The sequence below is a fragment of the Myodes glareolus genome, chromosome 6 (genome assembly GCF_982192425.1).
Source record: "Myodes glareolus chromosome 6, mMyoGla1.1, whole genome shotgun sequence".
NCBI classification, from domain to species: Eukaryota; Metazoa; Chordata; class Mammalia; order Rodentia; family Cricetidae; genus Myodes; species Myodes glareolus.
In genome coordinates, this window is record NC_142031.1 from 22,909,112 (window position 1) to 22,930,269 (window position 21,158).

Genomic DNA, 21,158 nt, shown 5'->3' on the forward strand with positions numbered 1-21,158 from the left:
CCCTGTCCCTGCACCTCCTCCTGTTCCCTGCCACCCCAAGTCAGCCGGGCCTCCAGAGCATCAGCAAACAACTTCCCCTGTTATTTTCACTCTTGTATTTACGAAGGCGAGAAATGGTGTCAACACATTCTCAAGCATTTCTGACAGACGTGTGTGACTTGCAGCTGGCGGCCACCTCCTCTATTAACAGAGTACATCTCACAGGGCCCCGAATCAGCTCTGACTCCTGCGGGGAAACCACCACAGGTCACCTTCAGGCTTGCCCCTGAATTTTCTCAGTGCTGTATGTATCCACACGGAGTCCAACCCTGCATACAATCTCATCGCAACACCCACGGCCAACCCTCTACACTTCCTCTTTTCTCACACCCTAGCTGAGGGCTCGGGGGTTTGTGTTTTTTTAAATCTTCCTTTAGCACTTTCTCTCAAATATTTGTAGATAATTAATTCACTGTTAATTTGCCAAGGATGCTTTCTTTATATTGTGTAAATAGAAAGCTGGACTCAGTAAACTCCCTCAAGTTTACTTCCTCCTTTCTATCCTTCTTCCTCCATTCTTTCCTTTCTTCTTGCCTCCTCCTTCCCTTTCTTTCCCTCATCTTCCTATTTTTTTTTTAAGTGGGGCTAGGATGGAACCTAGGGCCTCACACACAGTGAGCAGGTGCTCTGAAGTCTAGCGACACCCTGACAACAGTATTTTTAACAAGTCCTGTTAGAGAAACAGGAGGACACTTGCTGGGAAAGGTGAAATGCTTTAAGGAATGAGACAAAGGTGCCAGGGTGGTCGATCCTGTTGCCTCTCCAAGGCAGGCGCTGCGCCTCCTTCCTCTGTCTCCACAGTCAAGCTGGCCAGGATGCCCACATGGAGGGCCGAGGGGTTCCGAGTGAGTCACAGGAGCAGCTGCAGACCCAGTGACTGCATGCACACCCACTATGGCTTCCAATCGCTATGTTTAGAAGGCCACAGGAAACCCCCTTCTGGTGTCTCTACCTGTGCGGATGTGCTGAGATCCCCCTACCCCGGCCCACCTGCACTGCTTCTTTCTGGGCCTTGTCATGGGTCCCCTCCCTTAGGCCAGGCTCGGAGGAGCTCTTCCCAGCAATGAACGCTCCTCCCAGCTTACCTCTCCACAGGGATCCTCTATAGGTCAGAGTTCAGCAGCCCAAGGCTCCCTCTCCTTCCTGCTCCTCCCTGCTTAGACTTTAGTGCCTGGCTAAATCAGAAGATGCACGATCCTACAGATCAGAGGGGCTTTGTTGCCTACCCTGCCCTGGCTCTCAGCCTGGACTGCCCTAGACTCACCTGCCGTAGCTAAGAACTGCAGTGTCTGGGCTGCACTGAAGCCAAAGACAGCGGGGCCTGAGGATGAGGGAGGCAGACATCACTCTCCATCCAGGCTCCCCAGGGGTTTCAGTGGTAGCCAAGGCAAAAGCAGGGTTCCCTGTGGCCAGTGACCTTCTCTGCTAGCCAATTTTTTAAAATTGATTTTTATTGAGCTCTACATTTTTCTCTGCTCCCCTCCCTGCCTCTCTCCTTCCCCCTTCAATCCTTCCCCAAGGTCCCCATGCTCCCAATTTACTCAGAAGATTTTGTCTTTTTCTACTTCCCATGTAGAATAGAACTATGTAAGTCTCTCTTAGTGTTCTCATTGTTGTCTAAGTTCTCTGGGATTGGGGTTTGTAGTCTGGCTTTCCTTGCTTTTATGTTTAAAAAACACCTATGAGTAAGTACATGTGATAACTTTCTTTCTGTGTCTGTGTTACCTCACTCAAAATGATGTACCATCCATTTTCCTGTAAAATTCAAGATGTCGTTATTTTTTTTCTGCTGTGTAGTACTCCACTGTGTAGATGTACCACATTTTCCTTATCCATTTTTTTTGGTCAAGGGGCATTTAGGTTGTTTCCAGGTTCTGGCTATGATGACCAATGCTGTTATAAACATAGTTGAGAACATGTCCTTGTGGCACAATTGAGCATCCTTTGGATCTATACCCAAAATGGTATTACTGGGTCTTGAGGAAGGTTGTTTCCCAATTTTCTGAGAAATCGCCACACTGACATCCAAGGGCCTGTACCAGCTTGCATTCCCACCAGCAATGCAGAAGTGTTCCCTTTACCCCACATCCTCTCCAGCATAAATTGTCGTCAGTGTTTTGGATCTGACAATTCTTACAGGTGTAAGATGGAATCTCAGAGTTGTTTTGATTTGGTAGCCAATTTTATATCAACTTGACACAGTTTACAGTCATCTGAGAGAAGGGAACCTCAGTTAAGAAAATGCCTCCATAAGATCGGGCTGTAGGCAGGTCTGTAGGGCATTTTCTTAACTAAGGAATATCTGGATACCTCAGAGACACTGATCATTGCCTTGGCATCCAAATATCAGGTCTGTGGCTCCCCTGTTCAGGACATTCACTCACATCATTCACAAGCTCCCCTGGCCCCTAGCCACCAAACTCAGGAGCTCGGGAGCCACCAGACCCACTCCACAGTGACAGGTCCTGACAGTGATCGGTCCCACTCCTACGGAGACTCAATGTGGAAGTTCTACCACTCAGATCTGAAACACTTCTGTCTCCTTTAATGTGTTATAAATTCTTCTAGCCATTCAACAAACACCAGTGATGGTTCTAGTGCCCAGGCTATGTGTTGATGATCGGGAGATTCTGTGACTGAGAGAGGGGCTAATGAACAGGACAACGAGACGCTCTATGCTTGCCTCAACTGAGGGAAGCCATTCCTCCTAGCGCGACAAGCACCACACACACACTTTTGGAGTAGGGCTGCTGCTCTGAGGGGCAGGCCGGGCTATAAGTTACTGTGTCAGTGAACCCCTCTTTGCACAACACCCCGCCCAGAACAAATGTGCAGTTAGGAGCTCGAGCCCATATTACTGCCGACGCTTGTAATAGCTGTCACCTCAGACTTATGGAAAAGGATGACATGAGAGACGGCCTTGTGACTCAGTAGCGTATCCAGAATATACCCACAGAGGAAATGCCCATAAAAGTGGTGTGGTACAGAGGACGCCAGCCATGACTATTCTCTCCCTTCTTCTTTTTCAGTATCCCTGCACTGTTTGGATTAGCAGTTGGTAATTTTATTTCCTTGCCCCCCTTGCAGCTAGCACCATGGAAGCATTTCTGGCTGGTGGGATCCAGGCAGGACCTGTTTCAGATCTCTGAGAAAGCTCTGGGCTTAGCCCCTCCCTCATCCTACTTAGTACTCCTGTGGGAGGTCATGTGGCTGAAGCAGGGTCCATAGGAGTGAACATTACAGACATGTAACATCTGTAACACTTGTGGAGCAAATCTCTGGACAAAGTCTGGGGTGTTGAGAGTACCTTGTCATTCTTGCCCTGCCTGTCTCTGTGGCATGGGAGAAACCAGACTTCTTTTCTTTAGGCTGCTGTGGGATTTCTGTCTCACACAGTGAACCCATAAATGGTTCCAGTGCAAAGGGAATCGTGTCCTGGGTTATTCTACCTTAGATTTCCCACCTATGAGATAGAAATAGTAACCTCAGTCTTTGGAAGGAATTTGCAATAACATAGGAAAAGTGCCTCAAGAGGGGCTGGCAGGCAGCAGTGACGGACAGCATCATGGTTTCCCTTCCGGTAAGCTGTCCAAACCCACAAGGCCATTCTGGAAAACTCCAACAGATAAAATAGAAAGCACAGCTAAATTTCTGTCTGCAGGCAAGCTGAGAAAAATGGACAGATAGATAGCACAGCACAGCCCCGGGGGGTGTACCTAATGAGAAGTCAGCAGGTGGCTGAGCAGAGAGAACTATGGCATCACACGGCATCAGGATTACAGACACCGGCACTTCTGGAACGAGCACTGTGGATGGCAGCATTGAAGCTGCTGTGGGTCGTCTGTCCAGCTGCTACACTGAACGTCTCCTGTCTATGCCTTCCCTTTATCGCCCCATGGCCTCTGCAGGTCTGAGACGACCCAGCTGAAGGCAGCAGTGCCTGGATAAGAACCTTCCATCCCCAGCTGAGCTGTTCCTGTCTTGGGGACATGACCATTTGGGGGCACAGCACAGCAGCTGGTCTACCCTGCATCTTTAAGAGTCCTGGAGGGGAGGTTCCCCCTGAACCCCAGCTAGGCCCTTTCTCTCTGTTATCTCAGCAATCCGACAGCATCATGGCCCACATGGAAGGTGAGAGAAGTGAAGGATGGGGATGGCTCAAACAGGTCCAAGTTAGATGGCTTGGACTCGCCTTCGAGCGGGACTTGGAGCCGCTGTGTGTGGGGCTGTGCCCTTGTCTGGAGAGCAAGCACATGCGTGTGCACATATACACATGCTCAGTTGGGTTCCCTTTGACACATGCAGAGGCATTTTCAATGTGTCATTCTGGGAACTTGGAACAGGTGAATCCAGCCATCCCCGCCCTCCATTTAGAATATCACAGACAGCCCTGCCTCAACTCCAGATTTATTTATTTATTTTTTCCGGCAGCATCAAAAAGTGGGCTGCTTCTTTTCTCCCTGAACTCTGAAAAAAAAAAAAAAAAAGAATCCTTTAAAAATGGTTTTTCTAAGCACCGCAGTCAGGCAATATAAACAAAGCCTCGCATTGACTTCATCTGGCCTAGTTTATCTGATAAGCGGGCCGCTGCTGAGCTTAAAGACAGATGCCAGAGATTCAGGGTGCTCAGCGCAACAATTCTCTCAAGATGTCCCCAGCATATAACAACGGCCACAACTGATTTTAATGGAGACGAATGCAGCAGGACAAAGCATTCCTGTCTTGGGATTTTCTAGTGAGCAGAGTATTGGGCTTAATAATGACAGAGTCCCCATAGCAAAAGCCTTGGGGAGAACCCTGGAATATTATCTCCCAAACAACAGGCTCACCAATATAACCAGGGCTGACTGCAGAGCAGCCGAGAACATCACAGCTGTAATAGGGAAGAATTTAGTTAATAATCTCAATTACCGGGACACGTGCATACATCTAGCTTAAAAGGAGCTCCTGGCAAATCAAATTCACAGATCTTTGTGGACAAAAATCACCTAGCAGGCTGTTTTTCTCACATGAGCTTCTCTGTGTGTGGCTGCAGCTCTCTCTCCTAGGAGACTCAAGTCACTGCCACAGCTCCCCTGTCCCTCCTTCCAACGGCATCATTTAATTATCTACTCTTGTATCAGATAGACAAAGTGGCCTTTCTGAATCCGGGCAGAATGGCAGAGAACTACGCTGGGATGTGGGGAAAGGACCACGCTGTCACTGGGAGCCCAGCTTCAGAGAACACCACAAAAATAACTCAGGGGCTGCCTACTGGGTTGGGGGTATAGCTCAGCAATATAGTGCTTACTCGCCCAGCATATTTGAGACCTTAGTTCAAATCCTAGTGCAACAAGGACTGGAAGTCACATACTGACTTGGGCAACGAGCCCAGCACTGTTGGCAGTAGGGTTTTTTGTCACATGAAAAAACCCACTTATTTAGCCTGGAGGCATCTGTGCATATCTGTCTGCGTGTAACCACATAACCTGTACGCACATGTGAATTGTGAGTGCATGCATGTGTGTACCCATGTGTGCTTGCACACCAACACTCCCACACACCTATGGGTGTTAAGTGTGCATTGTGCAGATGCGTCTACATGTGCACACCCATTTGTGGTCGTTAATCTTCACTGTCAACTCGACTGACATGAGAAATGTCTGAGATTTTTACAGAACACTTCTGGGTGTGTCTGAGGGCACTGCAGTAGAGGATGAGCTAAGTGGGGAAGACACCAGTGGGGTGTGTGGGTGGTGCTAACCCCTAGGCTGGGAACCTGACAGAATAAAAGGGGAGGAAAAAGAAGGGCCTTAGTGCAGACTTGTTCTCTCGGCTTCTTGGCTGCTTTGAGTTGCTCTGTTCTGTTCCACCATGATGGACCAAAACTTCCAAAATCATGAGCCAAAATAAACTATTCCTCCTACTCTGAACAGTGCCGTGTATGTGCAGCTGTGCATGAGTGTGTACGTGTGTGTATACACACATGTGCAAACACACTCAAGGCGTTTCCTGTGTGCCCAGCTTGAGGCACTTTATAAACCTCTGCTGGTTCGTATGAGATCAGAACTTGACGTAATCTGACTTACTGCATCCACCTGAAGTCCTCTGGGAGAGAACCAGTGTCCACTTTGAGAGAAAGCACCTTACAGACACACTATAGGACTCCCTGGCCCAGGTGGGCTCCTGGAGAAACAGGCCCAGCTTCGGTTTCTCAGCCAAGCTTCCAATAAGGCTGCGTGCAAACTCCGATTTGATGGTGACTTCTGGTCACACATCATCCCACATATAACACCACATGTAAATTTTAACCCAGAAAACAGAATCAGACAAGAAGATGGCGGGGGTGGAATGGGGATAGGACGGAGTAGACAGGGGCCTCTCTACCAGCCTTTGTGGCATACTAGAGGTACTCACCGTGGTCATGGGCAAATACCATCATGTCCAGCCCCTTCAACATCTGAGCCAGCTCATCATAACGGCCACAGTGCTCCCCCGCGCCATGGGACACAAAGATGAGGGCCCTGGGGGATAAGGAGGGAACAGTTAGGAAAACCACAGAAAAGACGGCTGGAGCAGCTGGGGAGCTGACACCAAATCAGCAAGGAACCAGAGGCCAAACCCCGGCTCCCTGTGCCCTCCAGTAAGTCAGGGACTAGTGTTAAAATGCAGTTCCAAAGTAATGGGACAGAGCCCGCAGCCTGGCTCGCCTTCTGATGCACTCTTAGCAATGCCCATCTATGTTCTGACCTACCAGGCCAAGCAGTTTCTTTATTAATTAACCAATGAAAGCAACAAAAATACAGAAGACCCACCTACATCAGGGGGACACCATGGTGCAGCTTCCATGAGGTTGTCATTCCCAATAGGATGGAACTCTTAGGTGATGCAGTTGTTTGAAGGTACCCCACATGCCTTTAACGCCACATACAAATTCTTGTAGCTCCCATAAATTCACTGGCTCTACACGCTGGACTCTGCCTCTTGAGAATATCCTATTTAGACACTTGTTTACATCTCCCCAAGAAAAGTCAAGCTTGGTTTGATTGTTGGCAACCATTGGTGACCCCAGGAAAGTTCTCAGACTACTCTGACCCTCAGCAGGGATCGACAGAAGTCACCATTGTACCTAACATGGCCCAGAAGTATGGGAGCTTATTAGAGCCAGACCCTGGGGACTCTGAGATAAAAACACAATACTGCCCCAGGCTGTTCACAGCTTCTTAGCCAAGGAGGAAAGATGCTCAGCAAAAGGGGACAGACATATGAGGGAACAGGCAGGAGAGCCCTACTTGGTTTCAGTGGACTGGCCTTCGAAGGAAGGCCTAGGACAAAGTATCTGAGGAGCAAAGCCCAGGCCTGATGAGAGCGCTCTGATTACAGGGACAGGTGCATCAAATTCAGGCACAGGAAGGATGCCTGGCAGCTTCCAGGCACTGTTTGGTGGTGGTGACGGAGAAAGGAGGGGCTCTAAGGTGTGGGCAACATGGGGGAGCTGGGAAGCTTCTCTAAGAGAAATGGTACCAAGCAGGGAGGTGACCTGATATGACTTCTGTGCTAAGCTCTCGGGGCTACCGTGCACCATGGAGCCAGGAGCCAGGAGGATGCTTGTCAGGGAGCTGATGCAGCCAAGCCCTGAACAGGTGCCAAGGGAAGCCGTCCAGGGCTGCCCCGCCTCCCCTGGCATCCCATATCCTCAACAAAGGACCATAGCTGAGCATCAGCAGAGCTGTTTGTGCAGACAAGGCAGGACCCACAGCAACAACATTTAGGTTGCAGAAGAGGCCGCATAGATCTTCCCCCTGGAACTTCCCGAGGGCTGCAGCCAGACGGGAGCCAGGCGTTCAGGGGGAAGGCAGTGGCTGTGGGAGGGGCAGCAGGCCTCAGAAGCAGATGGCCTGCCTGGCACACAGCCCTGCGAGGAGGGGCCACCCTGGAAACCATTTGGAACCTGAGATAAAGGAGCCAGAGGCTCAAAGCTTTTCAGAACGAGTGAGCCCTCACTGGGTGGCATGGCTCTTCCTCCCAAGTACAGTGAACCTGCCCTTCCTAAGGGTTCAGGTGGTCTAGTCCTGCAGAGTCTCAGTTTGTCTGCTTGTGAAGCAGAGATGAGCCCACCACCGCACACCTCAGATGGCGCTGCTGGTAAATGAGGCGTAGATGTGCAGCCCACATAAGGTATGAAAACCTAGATACAAGTTCACGGCTCTCCGCAGCATACTTCTAGGTCCCCACAGACCTTGATTTCTACACCTGTGAAAAGGGAATCCCAGAGTTTTTGAGAAGGAAGGAGATAAGGGCCTTGTGCTGGCTACTTTTCTGTCAACTTGATACAAGTTACAGTCATCGGAGGGGAAAGAGAAACTGCCTCTCAGTTTCAGCTGAGAAACTGCCTCCATAGAAGCAGGATGTAGGCAAGCCCATAGGGCATTTTCTTAGTGGTGTGGAAGGGCCCAGACCTTTGTAGGTAGCATCACCTCAGGCTTGTGGTCCTAGGTTCATAAGAAAACAGGCTGAGCCAGTCATGATGAGCAAGCCACTAAACAGCACTTCTCCATGGCTTCTGCTTCAGCTCCTCTCTCCAGCTCCCCACCCACTCTGAGTCCCTGCCCTGGCTTCCCTCAGTGGACTGTGTGATTCAGGATGCACATCTGTCTTTATAAACCCTTTCCTCGCCAAGTTGCTTTTGATCATGGTGGCTTTTTCACAGCAGTAGCAACCCTAATTAAGGCAGGCCCAGAATATGCCCAAAGGCTCTGAGTACCCTCTGCCTTTGAAACATCTCCTCTGCTTTCTCTACCCCTGGGTGACAAGCGAAACAACCTGTGACCTGTCACACTCTTATCCTTCCCCTCCAGCCACCTGCTCCAGGAGACTGAACAAGACCCCTGGGAAGTCAGGCAACAGGCAGCAACCACAGTTACCTGGGGATACCTGAGCCAGGGCTGAGAGAACCAGGGCTCTCCCTTCTGTTCCCCACAGGACTCTGGACTTGGTGGGCCCTGCTTCACCTGTTCTGCCTATCTGTGGAGCAAGGCCTGATATTCTCCTAGCACTAGGTGGGGAGACTTGGCTCCATCCCGCCCACACGTGTGCTCCAGGACAAGGGGAGAAACAGTAGGATGGGAGAGATGCTCTGCTCACTTGTCAGGAGGGAGCGTGCAGGAAGAGGGACACAGCGCCCATTCCTACCTCTGTCTTTATTTAGTTCATCCTTTGTTCCTTGAGGAGAAAGACCACACTCCACAGACTCATCTTGGTATCCCATACCCTGGAGCATGGCCTCTGAGCCATAAATGCCATGTGGGTGGATGAACAGATGGATGGGTGGACAGATGGATGAATGACCAGGTATGGGAAGAAGGACAATGGAAAGAAGGAAGGAAGGATGGATGGTTGAATGGATGGATGGATGGATGGATGGATGAACGGACAAATGAACAAATGGATGGATGAATGAATGGACGGACAGGCAGAACTCTCCAAGCATCTGCTCAAGTCCCGGAGGCATCTCCTACTGCTATTTACTTAACTATGCAAAAAAGGACCCAGTTCCCTTCAACATCTGCCCCAAATGCCTCCTGTCACCCACAGATGACCCTGTTTACCACACAGACAAACACTTCTATAGAGAAATTGAACAGAGAAATGTGCAGGTGGGAACCACCAGCATTGGGGCATCCAAGACAAGTGTGAAGCTGTGCAGAGACGGGGCTGGAACAAAGAAAGGCAGAGGCCTTGAGGGCTGGAAGGGAGGCCTGAGATTCTGCAAACACGACAGGAATTACATGAATCATCCGAATGAAACCCAACCTTCATTTCTTACTAAAAAGCAGAGGCGTTTTTCAAGAAGAAAACAAGATTGCAATGATAGCAGAACCACAGCCAGTTTTCTGAAAGCATTCCGCCACTTAATACACTTTCAAAACAGAGCACTTGAGACCCACAGCAGCCTGGCCTCGATGCTTCTGCCTCTAATACTCCTGTCCACCCAAGCTGTGCACTCTCAACTGCCACCCAACACTGAAACAGAAGGCTGAGGAGGGTCCAAGGCAGGGAAGTCAGCCAAGGTCATTAAGGAAGACATTGAACAACCACCCTGACAATGGCGCTAGCAGGCGGCATCCTGCTGACCATATACATTGCCCCCTCTATCTACATCGGCATTGACAGCGACCTTGGGGTTCTCAGTCATAGCTGTGTAAGGCCTCCATTCTCCTGCTGTGCCCTGTCCACTGGAGAGTGCAGCTGAGATCCCTGTGTACCTCCAGCCATCTTCCCAGTGCCCAACAGTCAGCAGAGGATAGCCTACCACCCAATGAGCTCTCCTCTTCTCCCTGAGATGTGCACACACTGGTCCCCAGAAGTGTTCCCAGAAAGAGAAGGCAAGGGGAGGTTGACATGTACACTACCTTCTGGGCTGGGCTGGTCCCTATGAGCCTCCCTGGAATCACTGAAATTCTAGAAGAGTCTATCCATGATGCTAGAGTGCTATGAATGCCTGTCTCCTCTCTGCCTTCTTTCCCCTTTGTGCAACACTCTAGAAGAAGCTCCAGGGTGATCAGCCAGGTAGCTGCAGCTCACATTCCATAGCTCTGATTCTGCATGGCCCCAGGAGGCTGGCTTCGTACTGAAACCGGGAGCTCCTGGGCCTCTCCTGATTATTTCTACATGCAGCGAGCGCAGTTCTGACTCATGGGCAAGGTGCTTTGATGGATGCTGGTCTACACCACTGTAGACTCCTCTAAGACCAGGGAACAGGACACTTAACTACTTGGGTCAACTTGAAACTCAAGAGACTAGCAGAGACTCCTTCCTCACTTTTTAGAGAAATTCCTTATGCTACAACTGCTTCATTCATTCATTCATTCATTCATCCATTCATTCATTTTTGTCCAGGGCAAAGAAGAGTGTGTCCCTCACCTTTGCTGTATCAGGGCTCTGGAAGCCACTCACTAGATCCCCATCTATTCATCTAGTTTTCTCTCCATAGAAATCTACACCTATCAGTCTGGTTTTAGGCACTTGTGTGGGCTGTGATGTGAGCCAGGCGGGACTCTGCAACAAGCTAGCTCTGGTAGCTCTCATCTAAGAAGCAAGGCAATCAGTGTTCCAGGTGACCCCCACCTGATTGGATGCCTAGCTTCCCTCAGTGCAGGTTACCTAAGCCTCCGTCTGCACCCTGTGGTGTCTGGGGGAGGGGGCACAGGGCAACCAGACTAGGCATGGTGGCACCAAGGGGGTGATTCGAAAATGTAGATGGCTTGACTCTTAATAAACCACAATTATTATTAAAACATTAGAAATCCAGGTGTGTGAGTTATAACAAATACAATTCCAGTTTTAAAATGATACCGTGTTAAATGCTTAAGTATATATCAGCTACAGGGTTTGGGCCCCCCATGGGCACAGTTCATTTCCCCGTTAGGAATTCCATTTGCTTGAATAAGCTTTAAATAAGGTTTGTCCCCCTAAAGCTCCAGAGAAGGCATGATTCCTTTGAGGCCACAGTGCTGAGGAGAAGTCAATCCTGTGCTCCTGAATCCCCGCAGCGATGAGCTGAATCAAACCTCCTTCCATTACAAAATATCCGGGCTCCAGCATTCTGCAGCAGAATACTGAAACAGACTAGGAACCACAGGGTCCTTGAGATGGCAGGTGTTCTTTCCCTGCTTCCTGACAGCATGTTCCTGCTCCTCGGAAGCCAAGCCTCCTGAGTTCTGCTGGAAGTTACTGGGAAGTTTCTAAATGTCTTCAAATGAGATTATGTCATAAGCAAACACTGCAATCTTCAGTCCAATGCCCCTCTTTGAGGCTCTGATGTTGAGTAAGCCTCCCGGTACTGTGATACATTGCTGAGGTAATCGACTTAGGAAGAGAAAAAGTTCATTTTGGCTCGCCACAGCCCCACTGCTTTTAGTCAGCGACAACACATCATGGGTGGAAGACAAATGGGCAAAGGCATTTAAATTTACCTCACAGCCATGAACAAAAGAGGGAAAGGGAGAGCGGGAGTCCAGGATCCTTCAAGGGCATGCCCTGGCCCAGAGGACCTCAGACCACCAACCCAGCAGCTCCCACAGAGGGGCTGAGAAGAGCGGAGGAAGCCTTCCCTTCTTTGGGTGACATATATTCAAACCATGGCAGGTGCCTTTGGATTCCCAGTGAACTCTCACCTTTTGCCCACTCTTTGAGGTCAAGGCATTAGAACTGGAGGAGGCCATGGCAAAAGCCGCTGTCCAGATCTCAGCCCCAGATAAAACAGCAGTTTGGAACAGCCCTTAATAACTATTTTAAATTTAAGTCAGGAGGAGTAATTAATGTCTCCAATGAATTTATGAAGCAAAAAAGCATGCCACCAAATCCCCAAATATGTAATATTTTTTTAAATGCACACACCCACTCACACTTAATTTATGTATGCTTGAAAAAGGAATGTGGGTCATTGCAGAAAAATAAAGACAGACATAAAGGAAAGAAAATCTAACCGCTATGAGCATCTAGATCTACTTCCTTCCAGCTTCTTCCTTGCTATATATATTTAAATTTGTTTATAATTTGTATGATTCAATTACATAGTCATAAGTAGAAATCACCGTGTAATTAATTGTAATTATGTTGTGTGCTTCATTTTTGGCTCCTGCTTTCAATTCCTTCACATTGTTCCATGAACATTTTCCTGTGGAAACAGCATCATTACTTATTTCCAGAGTTGCTGCCTCTGGGAACAAAGGAGAGAACATTGGAGAAAGCCCCTATCACAGCATCAGGGATCTGGGAGGCCTAGAAAATGCTAGATTACTGGGAAGTGATGCATGAGCCACCAGAGCAGGCTTCACTAACCACAGGCTCTTGAACTCAGAACAAGCATCATTAAATCACTCAGAACAGACATCACTAAATCACTCAGAGCAGACATCACTAATCGCTCAGAGCAGACATCACTAAATCACTCAGAGCAGACATCACTAATCACTTACAGCCTCTTAAACTTGGAACAGACATCACTAGGCAACCATAGCTCCCTTTCCTACCAAACCCAGATGGCCTAGGAGCCCTTTCAGTGTTGTGCCTTAAACAGTCACACTGGGCCCACCTTTGAAATGGCCACTTTTAAGCAGCTCCAATTTACAATCCCCCCTAGGACTAAGTTATCATTGCTTAGAGCATCCACTTCTAGCACACAATGAGTCCACAGTCAAGTCTTTTGTATTTTGCTAGGATATTCACTAAAAAGCTGCATGGAACAATTGGCTAGGGCCATTGAAGTCAGGGTCTTGTGGTATCCAGTGGACAAGACCTGTCCCTCCTGCATGACTGGCAGCAGGGCCACTGTTTCGTTTGGGACCAGTCCCTTCCAATTCCTAGGCCTTTGGAACATAAGAATGCCATCATACTACATTCAAACCAACTGCAGGCTGCAGGTAATGAGCCCTTTGGTGACTGTCGCAATGTCTGGCATTGTCCCTTCCTCTGAGCATGGACTTCAGTACAGCTTCCAGCACACGGGTAATTACATCCCAAAGTAGGCCCACCCCGAAGTCATTCAACTAGAAAATTACAAACCACTGCAAGGATGTGCTTCCATATGAACGAGCAAAGGCAGATTCAGCATTCAGCAGGCTGAGGTGCCCAGCAGCTTGATGCATTTTTACCACATGACCTAGCATGCTGCCAGCATCTCTCAATGAACATTTAACTCTCCCCCACCGTGGTCTGCCTGCCTAATCTAGCCTGCTGAGCCTGCAGGTTCTGAAAAGCTGACGGCCCCACCCCCAGCTCTCTAGAACTAGCCACAGGAGGCCTACAGTCAGTCAGTATGCCTGCAAACAGAGTAGCAGAGACCACACCAGACCATACTCCCCAGGCATGGGAGGCACGCTGGGTCACACTCATTCCTGCCACCATTGGCTGTGGGATGAATCAACATCATCTCCCCGGGACTTTGGTCTTGTCCCTACTTCCTTGTGCAGCACCAGTTCCAAGGTGGCTCCCCACTAGGATCTTGGGACAATCACCCTGGTCTCTGATGAGCCCTCCTCACAGGTTCCTCTATTATGCTCAGCTGTCCTGGGGAAGACCAGCCTCTAGCCTGACTTTCTGCAAGCAAAGAAAATCCCCACGATGCCCAAGAGCATATTGTCTCCCAAGTAGTATTTTATCTTGACTACTCCATGCTCAATTCAGGATTATTTTGCACAGCGTGCTTCCTGAGTTGGAAAGTTAAGAGTAGGTCATGGAACAGCCTGCCTCCATCTTAGGCTGGAAAGCCATCTCATAGTAAAGACAAACTAGGTTCATTCCTACTTATGATTAAACCTGTTTCTTAAGGATTGGGCTATGCTGTACCTTTAACCTTAACAACAAATGGTTCTGTACAGCCTATTCCGGGAAATGGCAACCATGTTTTTTGTTTCAAAAAGTTGTTAAAACCATCTTGCAACCCTACCTTTGTTTCAAAGATTATTATAACCATTTGTTGTTATAGCTACCTTGTTATGACCAACAAGGTTGTTATATTCTGCTCTTGTAACCCCACATATTTGTCTGGTAACACCCCCACATTTGGAATCCCCCTATCCCTGAGCTATAAAAACCTTGTCTTCCTCACATCTAGTGATGACCTCTTGAACCCCACCTTAGGGGGAAGCAGCCTGTGTACACGAATAAACAAAGCTTGCTTTAATTAACTTGGTCATGATGATTTGAGTCTATCGTCGTATCTTTGGGATTAACGTGGGGGCAAGAACCTAGGGCAAAAAGATGGAGTTTTTGGGACTTCAGAGCCAGCTCAGTGGTTAAGAACACTTGCTGCTCTTGCAGAGGACTTGGGTTCCCAACACCCACATGGTGGCTCACAGTCATCTGTACCTCCACCTTTAGAGGAACTGATATTCTATTTTAGCCTCTGCAGGCACTGTTCATGTGGTACACACATGTATGCAGGCCAACACTCACACACATTAAATAAAACATTCTCTAAAAGATGGAGATTTAGCACAATGCTTTTCTTAAAGCTGTATTTCCTTATTTACATGCCTAAAACTTTACAAATACCTAACACATTTCAGAGTAGAAAAAACAACATTAGGGTATCAGAATTCTTTTTCCTCCCTCTGACAGCAAGGAAGATGAACAGAGGGTCTTATGTATGACTGGCACATGCTCTACCACTGAGCTACATTTCCAGTTCTGTTTACTTTCTGAGACTAAGTTGGCCAGGATGGCCTTGAATTCATTCCATAGTCCAACCAGATCTTGACCTCATGATCCTCCTGCCTCAGCCTCCCAGGTAACTGGGCTAACAGGTCTGTACCACCAGGCCCAGTTCAAATTCTCTATATAGCCTAAGAGAAGCAATGTGTCCCCAACCCTTATCTCCAAATCCACACAGGTCAACGTCACACAGACTGGCAGGCCTGTGTGATTTCTCAATGCTAACCAGCCATGAATATCAAAAAGTACAAACAGTCCTGCTATCCTGCTTGAATGACCATGATGCAGTGAATACCGCCCTCCCGTCAACTGAGGGAATGACAGAGGCTCATGCACATAGGTGCTTCTTGGTCTCCATGTGGAGCAGCCTCTTGGTCTTCTGTGATGATTAATCATTTTCCCGCTTTTCTTCAAAGTGTCCCCTACATATATAAGTAGATAATAACATGTTTAGGGCCACCTGCATTTAAAATTTCACACCCAGAGACTTATCACAAGGGATGTTACAGCCAGCTTCCCTTTAACAGGCTTTGGGGTCATGTGTACACTATAACACATTTTTAACACGGGGCAGTATTCACTCTGTAGGAATATTCTACGATTTCTCTCTCTGTCCTCCCTTCTCGGAATGCATGGACCATGTCCAGCTGGGTGAAATGCACGTCCCACAGTTTTAGACATCTTTGTACCTCCTGGTGATGGGGGCAAGGTTAGGACACGCTTAACATGGAAGAATCAAAATGAAGGTGCTGGCTTATATTAAAAATGAGGGCACAAACCTAGAAAGTTATAAAAGAAAGTTTCTTAACCCCGTGCCTGATAATGCCCACCCTAAAAGACTCTGCCGGAGCCACAAGCTTGTACAGGGGACTGAGCAGCCTCATGCTAAAAGGATTTCTTCAAAGGTTTCTGCCTAGCAACTGTTTGTTCAACCTGGGGCTGGTGCCACATGGGTATTGTCATTGTGACCAAGGATTATTGCTTTAAAAATATCTAAAGCAATCCTCGTTCTTATCTTTAAAAACGTCCCCTGTCTCTCCCTCCTGGAAGACACACATGGCTCCACTGCAGTATAAATGCCAGAATCCTCCCCTTGCTTTCCATTTAAGGTGTGGTATAGCGGGGTCTATGTTACCAGATCCTGACACACTGCTTTCTAAGGCGCACAAATTTGCTCTGCTGAAAGCTGGGGTGAGTATGCCTTCACTTGCAGCATCAAAGCCCAGTGACGCCAGACCTTCTGCTCTGATAGCTGCCCCTCATGAGGACAGTGCCACAGAGAGGTTGGGCATGCAGGAGTCTTTTGGATCATGCTATCTAACGTTGTATTATCCTGTGTATCCCAGGCCTTGACCTCAGGTGCCTTCTTTCCTGTGCCTGGAGAGAGCATCCACTCAAAAGAGCAACACCCAGGGCTCTGGGTAACAACACCCCTTGCATCTCACCCAGATATACCCAGACTCTCTTGTCTCTGGGTTCCCATGCTCCCGGGATTGTTAGTACCTGTTGCCCCCCACCCCCGCTACCCTGCCTGTCCCATGTTCTTCTTCCTCATTCCCCACTTTCCCTGTACAGGACAATACTGGGCCCAGAGCAGCTGCTCCGAGTGCTCATTGACTGATTTCATCAGGTTCGGAGAAACCTCTCTCCCAGCGGAGTTGTTCAAGTAGAAGAAAGTGTTCCCAGGACTGCATCAGTGTGACACCCACAATGAACTCTTGGGCTGCCCTGGAACGGACAGTGTGCATCCTTGGATTCTGTCTCGGGCTTTTAGCTCTCTGTTTCAATTTGAACCCCAAGTCCTGAGCTCCTGAGCGCCCAGTCTGGACTATGACTGGTTCTCCCCGCTGTGCCCCAGGTCTGCCCCGCACTCGAAGCTCAGGGCTTCTTCCCCACTAAAGCTTGTGGACTCCTTCTTTCCGTATCTGCTCACCCCCATCCCTTCTTACCAGAGCACACAGCAGCCTCCTAACGCTAACCTGCTTCTTCCACCCAGACCCGGACTCCCACAGCTCCAGCGGTCAGCAGACAGCCAGGCATGGCGGGCACTCAACTCTGCTCTGACTTTGCCGCTAGCCTTTCCAACCCTCACCTGCGCTGAAGCCGCCATCTTAGAAGGTTCCGCTACTTGCTATCCTAGGTTCCTTAGCCACTGAGACCCTGAGAGGAGGATGGAGGAAGCTTGTGATTCACAACAAGCAAAGACAGCGGGCAATGTGTCCTTGCTGGAGGGCACCAGAGGGAAACGTGGGACAGAGCAGGCCGGAGGCAAGATGTGGAGGACCAGAAATTCCCACGGCCGACTAAGCACCTCAGGGCCAGGTGGAGCCTCCGGCCAGCAGTCTACGACTCATTCGGCAAGTTCTTGGGACAGCATAGACTGTACAGTGCAATTGCCAGGCACCACGAGCTCTGCAAAGGCCAGAGGGGAAGGAAAATCAAGACAGCGTCGTCATCTTAAATCAACACATCATCCCAGAAGATGTGCCCAATCCTGTCACTACACACAGCGTGGGGTGCCTGACTAAGGTGACTTAGGAAGAAAGAGTCTGAAAATTCAAATTTTCAGTGCCAGTCCTGGCAAGGGCTCCTGGGCTGCATCACCTCATGGTGGACAACAAGGTATAAGATGTTGGAACCAGAACCTGGAGCTACCTGGCCTTGACTTGGTGCTTTGACTGCTTTGCCACAGGACCTGAGAGATTTGCCCGGTTCTCGCCCACACCTGAAGCTCCCAGTATCTGGCCTGACTTCCTCAGGGTGAGTAGAGTCTGAGGGATGTAAATGTGTAAACGACATTTATTTCAGTGGTCTGTGTCCACAGGTCTTCGCCTCCAGCCCTTCCTACAGTGAGGCAAATCAATGAGGGTGTAGGAATGCTCAAAATCCATAGCAAGCTCCGCCCTGTCTCATGGCTGCTGTCCCGCCTCCCCGCCATATCACACAGCCTGCCCACCCCAGAGGGACTGCAAAGGAACGCCTTTAGTATTTACTAAGTGAATCAATGTGCTGCCAATGGGATGTGAGCCGAGGAAAAGCAAAGTTTCCACCACCCTTGCTTGCACGCTGCCTTAAGACCTGTTCATTCTTTATGCCACAGTTAAGACCAGCTTTGGTCACTGGGTCATACCCTAAGGAATGGTGGGCCAACACAGTGGAAGGAAACTGACAGCAGTATCTTACCAACTTTAAGAGTTCACCTCCATCTTACTGGAACTGGTACGTCCTCATGGCTTTTTGCTACAATGCCAACTTGCTAGTCCTTAACAAACGCAAAGCGCACTAGTGAGATTCCCTCAGGTGTGCAGGGGCTAGTGTAACAGGGATCACTTACTTCCCGACTCCTGACAAGGACAAGTGGCTGGTCCTCTGTTACCACACATATGACATGAGGGTGACAGCAGACACTGCGTTGGGAACTACAAGACAGGAGACACACAGTGAAGCTGGCAACCACTGTGTCCCTGTTGATGAAGCCCTGGCCCCATTTGCTAGTCTTCCTGAGCCAGAGGAAGCAGCTCTCATGCTGGTCACATGTGGTAACATGTCTTCCTGCGCAACTGGCCTGACCATCCTTTTATCTGTTCCAGTGCAAACCACTATCAAGTGTGGGGGTGGAGGCTACCCACACATGGATCTGGGAACCGGTGATAGCTTGGCTTCACCCAGAGGGCCTGAGATCTGCAGCTAATAAGAAAGTCCCAAGAAACTGGAGCTCATAAGACCCTGGTTGGCCTCAGTTGATGAAGAGGAGAGGGGAGCATAGGGAAGCATAGGCAAGGGAAGAGAAGGGTAGGAGAGGGACCCTGGTACTATGCAAGGAGTCAGATTTATCTCCCTGAATCTGGTGTGTAAACATTCCACCCTGCAATAAGCTCCTTAAGAAAGAAGGTAAACAACTTAAAACAGCTTCAGGAAGTTCCTGAAACTGACCAGATTCACTAGGCTCCTCCCTGTCAGAGTAGGCACTAAAAGCTAAAAGTGCCTCTCAAATGGACAGAAGCTGAGCTGCACTGAAGACTCTCAGGAGAGAAAAGCTGCAAAGGCACCAGGCCACTCTGCAGGCTGTGCAGGGTGCTCCAGGTTCCCAGCTTTGTGAGTTGCCACCCATGCTGGGGTGGGCTTTGGTGATGCAGCTGTCTTTGTTTCTGCTGCTGCTGTAACCCCTTGCCCATATTCCTGTAAGCAACCCCAAGAGAACTCACTGATTCATCAAACTGGACTTTTGTGGCATCTGTACTTTGGTCTGTCATGGGATCCCTATCTGGGGTGAGTAGATATGTGCGCTGTGTTTTCCCAGGAAGAGTTCTGGCACACAACAGAACTTTTGGGAGTTTCATCTCCACGGTGACGGACTGACTGGAAGGGTGGACACAGCTCGATGCTGGTGTTCAGTTAGAGGAAGGAGACCATTAGGTTAGCTAGGGCCAGTGGGGTGGGATGACCGAAGCTTAGAAACCCTATAAGGAGAGACCAGAGACACGGGTGCTGCCTGGCTCTGACCCAAAGCCAGCAGCAGATGTAGCCCTTGACCCTTGGACTGGAGCCATGAGCCAAGACAAGCCTCTGTTTAGTAAGGTCTGTGGCATGCCATACTGCAGGATGAGCCATAGCCACAGACTACTGCAGCTAATTAAAAAGGATGATATTACAAAGTTCAAGTGCAGGCAAGGTTTCCTGAAGCAACTGTTTCTTCTTAAAAAGACAAAAATGCAAGCATATATAACATGTCTTAAGTACAATATATATTATAATATGGCAAATACATTTTCAATTATGTACAAGTGTATATATATATATATATATATGTATGTATGTATACACACACACACACACACACACACACACACACACACACACACACACACATTTCCCCTGGCAGAAATGAAGCCTCAGGCAAGTGACCAGAAGGCTACTCTGGCTACAACTGCGACCTGACACCATGAACAGACAAACCCATACACATCACCAGCCTGAACTGGACAGCTCTCAGCCCTTTGTTTCTTTGCTAATAAAAACTGGCTGAAGGGCTAGGGATGTGGCTCCATAATGGAGCCTTTGCCGAGCCTGCTCCAGGCCCTGACTTCCTGTGACTGGAAGAGGGGGAAATGAGCCACTGAGGACTTTGATCAGGAACTGGCTTAGGCTCCGAGAACACGCTTGAGTTAGATAAAGATCTTCCTGTGTGGGACACTGCAGCAGGGGAGAGGAGAGCCGGCAAGCTGAGTGCATCAGGACACAGGGGCATTGTGTCCTGTCCCTCAGGACACAGGATTGCCTCCTAGAGTAGTGGAGACACCGGAGTTTAAGTAAGTGACATGGCAGTGAGTTCTGTGGCAGCGAAGGACTGTCTGGTTCAAGGGGGCTCGGAGAGAGGGTGTCCCCACCTTGAGCTGAACACTATACAACGTATACAAGCATCACGTGACATCTCATAAATACGAGTTTTGATTTTCTTAGAGCTTTAACATTTAGAAAATCAAAACAGCAAAAGGAATTTAAGAGATTCTGTCATGTGTGTCATTTTATAAGAAATCGGTCTAAGACAGACCACCTAACATGATGGTGACCCCATGAGGTGGCATCCCTGGGTGCCATCGTAGCCAGTTCTCTTAAGAGTGTGGTCGGAGGCATTTCCCTCCCTTCAGGGTCCACCTAGTCACTACAGTAAACCGCACGAGGCAGTGAGCAGCCCGAGAGTGCTGAGGCCACGAGAGCTCTAATATGCAGAGGAGCTGACATCCGGGTTCCCTCATTAAGCTTAATTATCCTCTCCACATTTCTTTCCTCCTGTAGGCTCTGAGAGGTGCAGAAAACACGTCAGCTCCAGTGGAGGGAGATGGGTAATTGCCTTCCATAAGCCGGGTTAGAAACTTGTCTGGAAATTATTACTCTTTCAATACCAGGCGTCTCCTGCCTCAAAC

At 49.0% G+C, this 21,158-nt stretch overlaps 1 protein-coding gene across 6 annotated transcripts in view; it reads right to left on the reverse strand.

Moving 5' to 3' along the window:
• Mgll (monoglyceride lipase) overlaps positions 1 to 21,158 on the reverse strand; it is a 165,114-nt gene that overhangs the window by 58,837 nt on the left and 85,119 nt on the right. For all 6 annotated transcript variants that reach the window (XM_085690594.2, XM_048416524.3, XM_048416523.3 and 3 more), the window contains one exon: positions 6,436 to 6,542. In XM_085690594.2, coding sequence (XP_085546720.1) covers positions 6,436 to 6,542 — 107 coding nt within the window. The remainder of the gene's footprint in view (positions 1 to 6,435; positions 6,543 to 21,158) is intronic.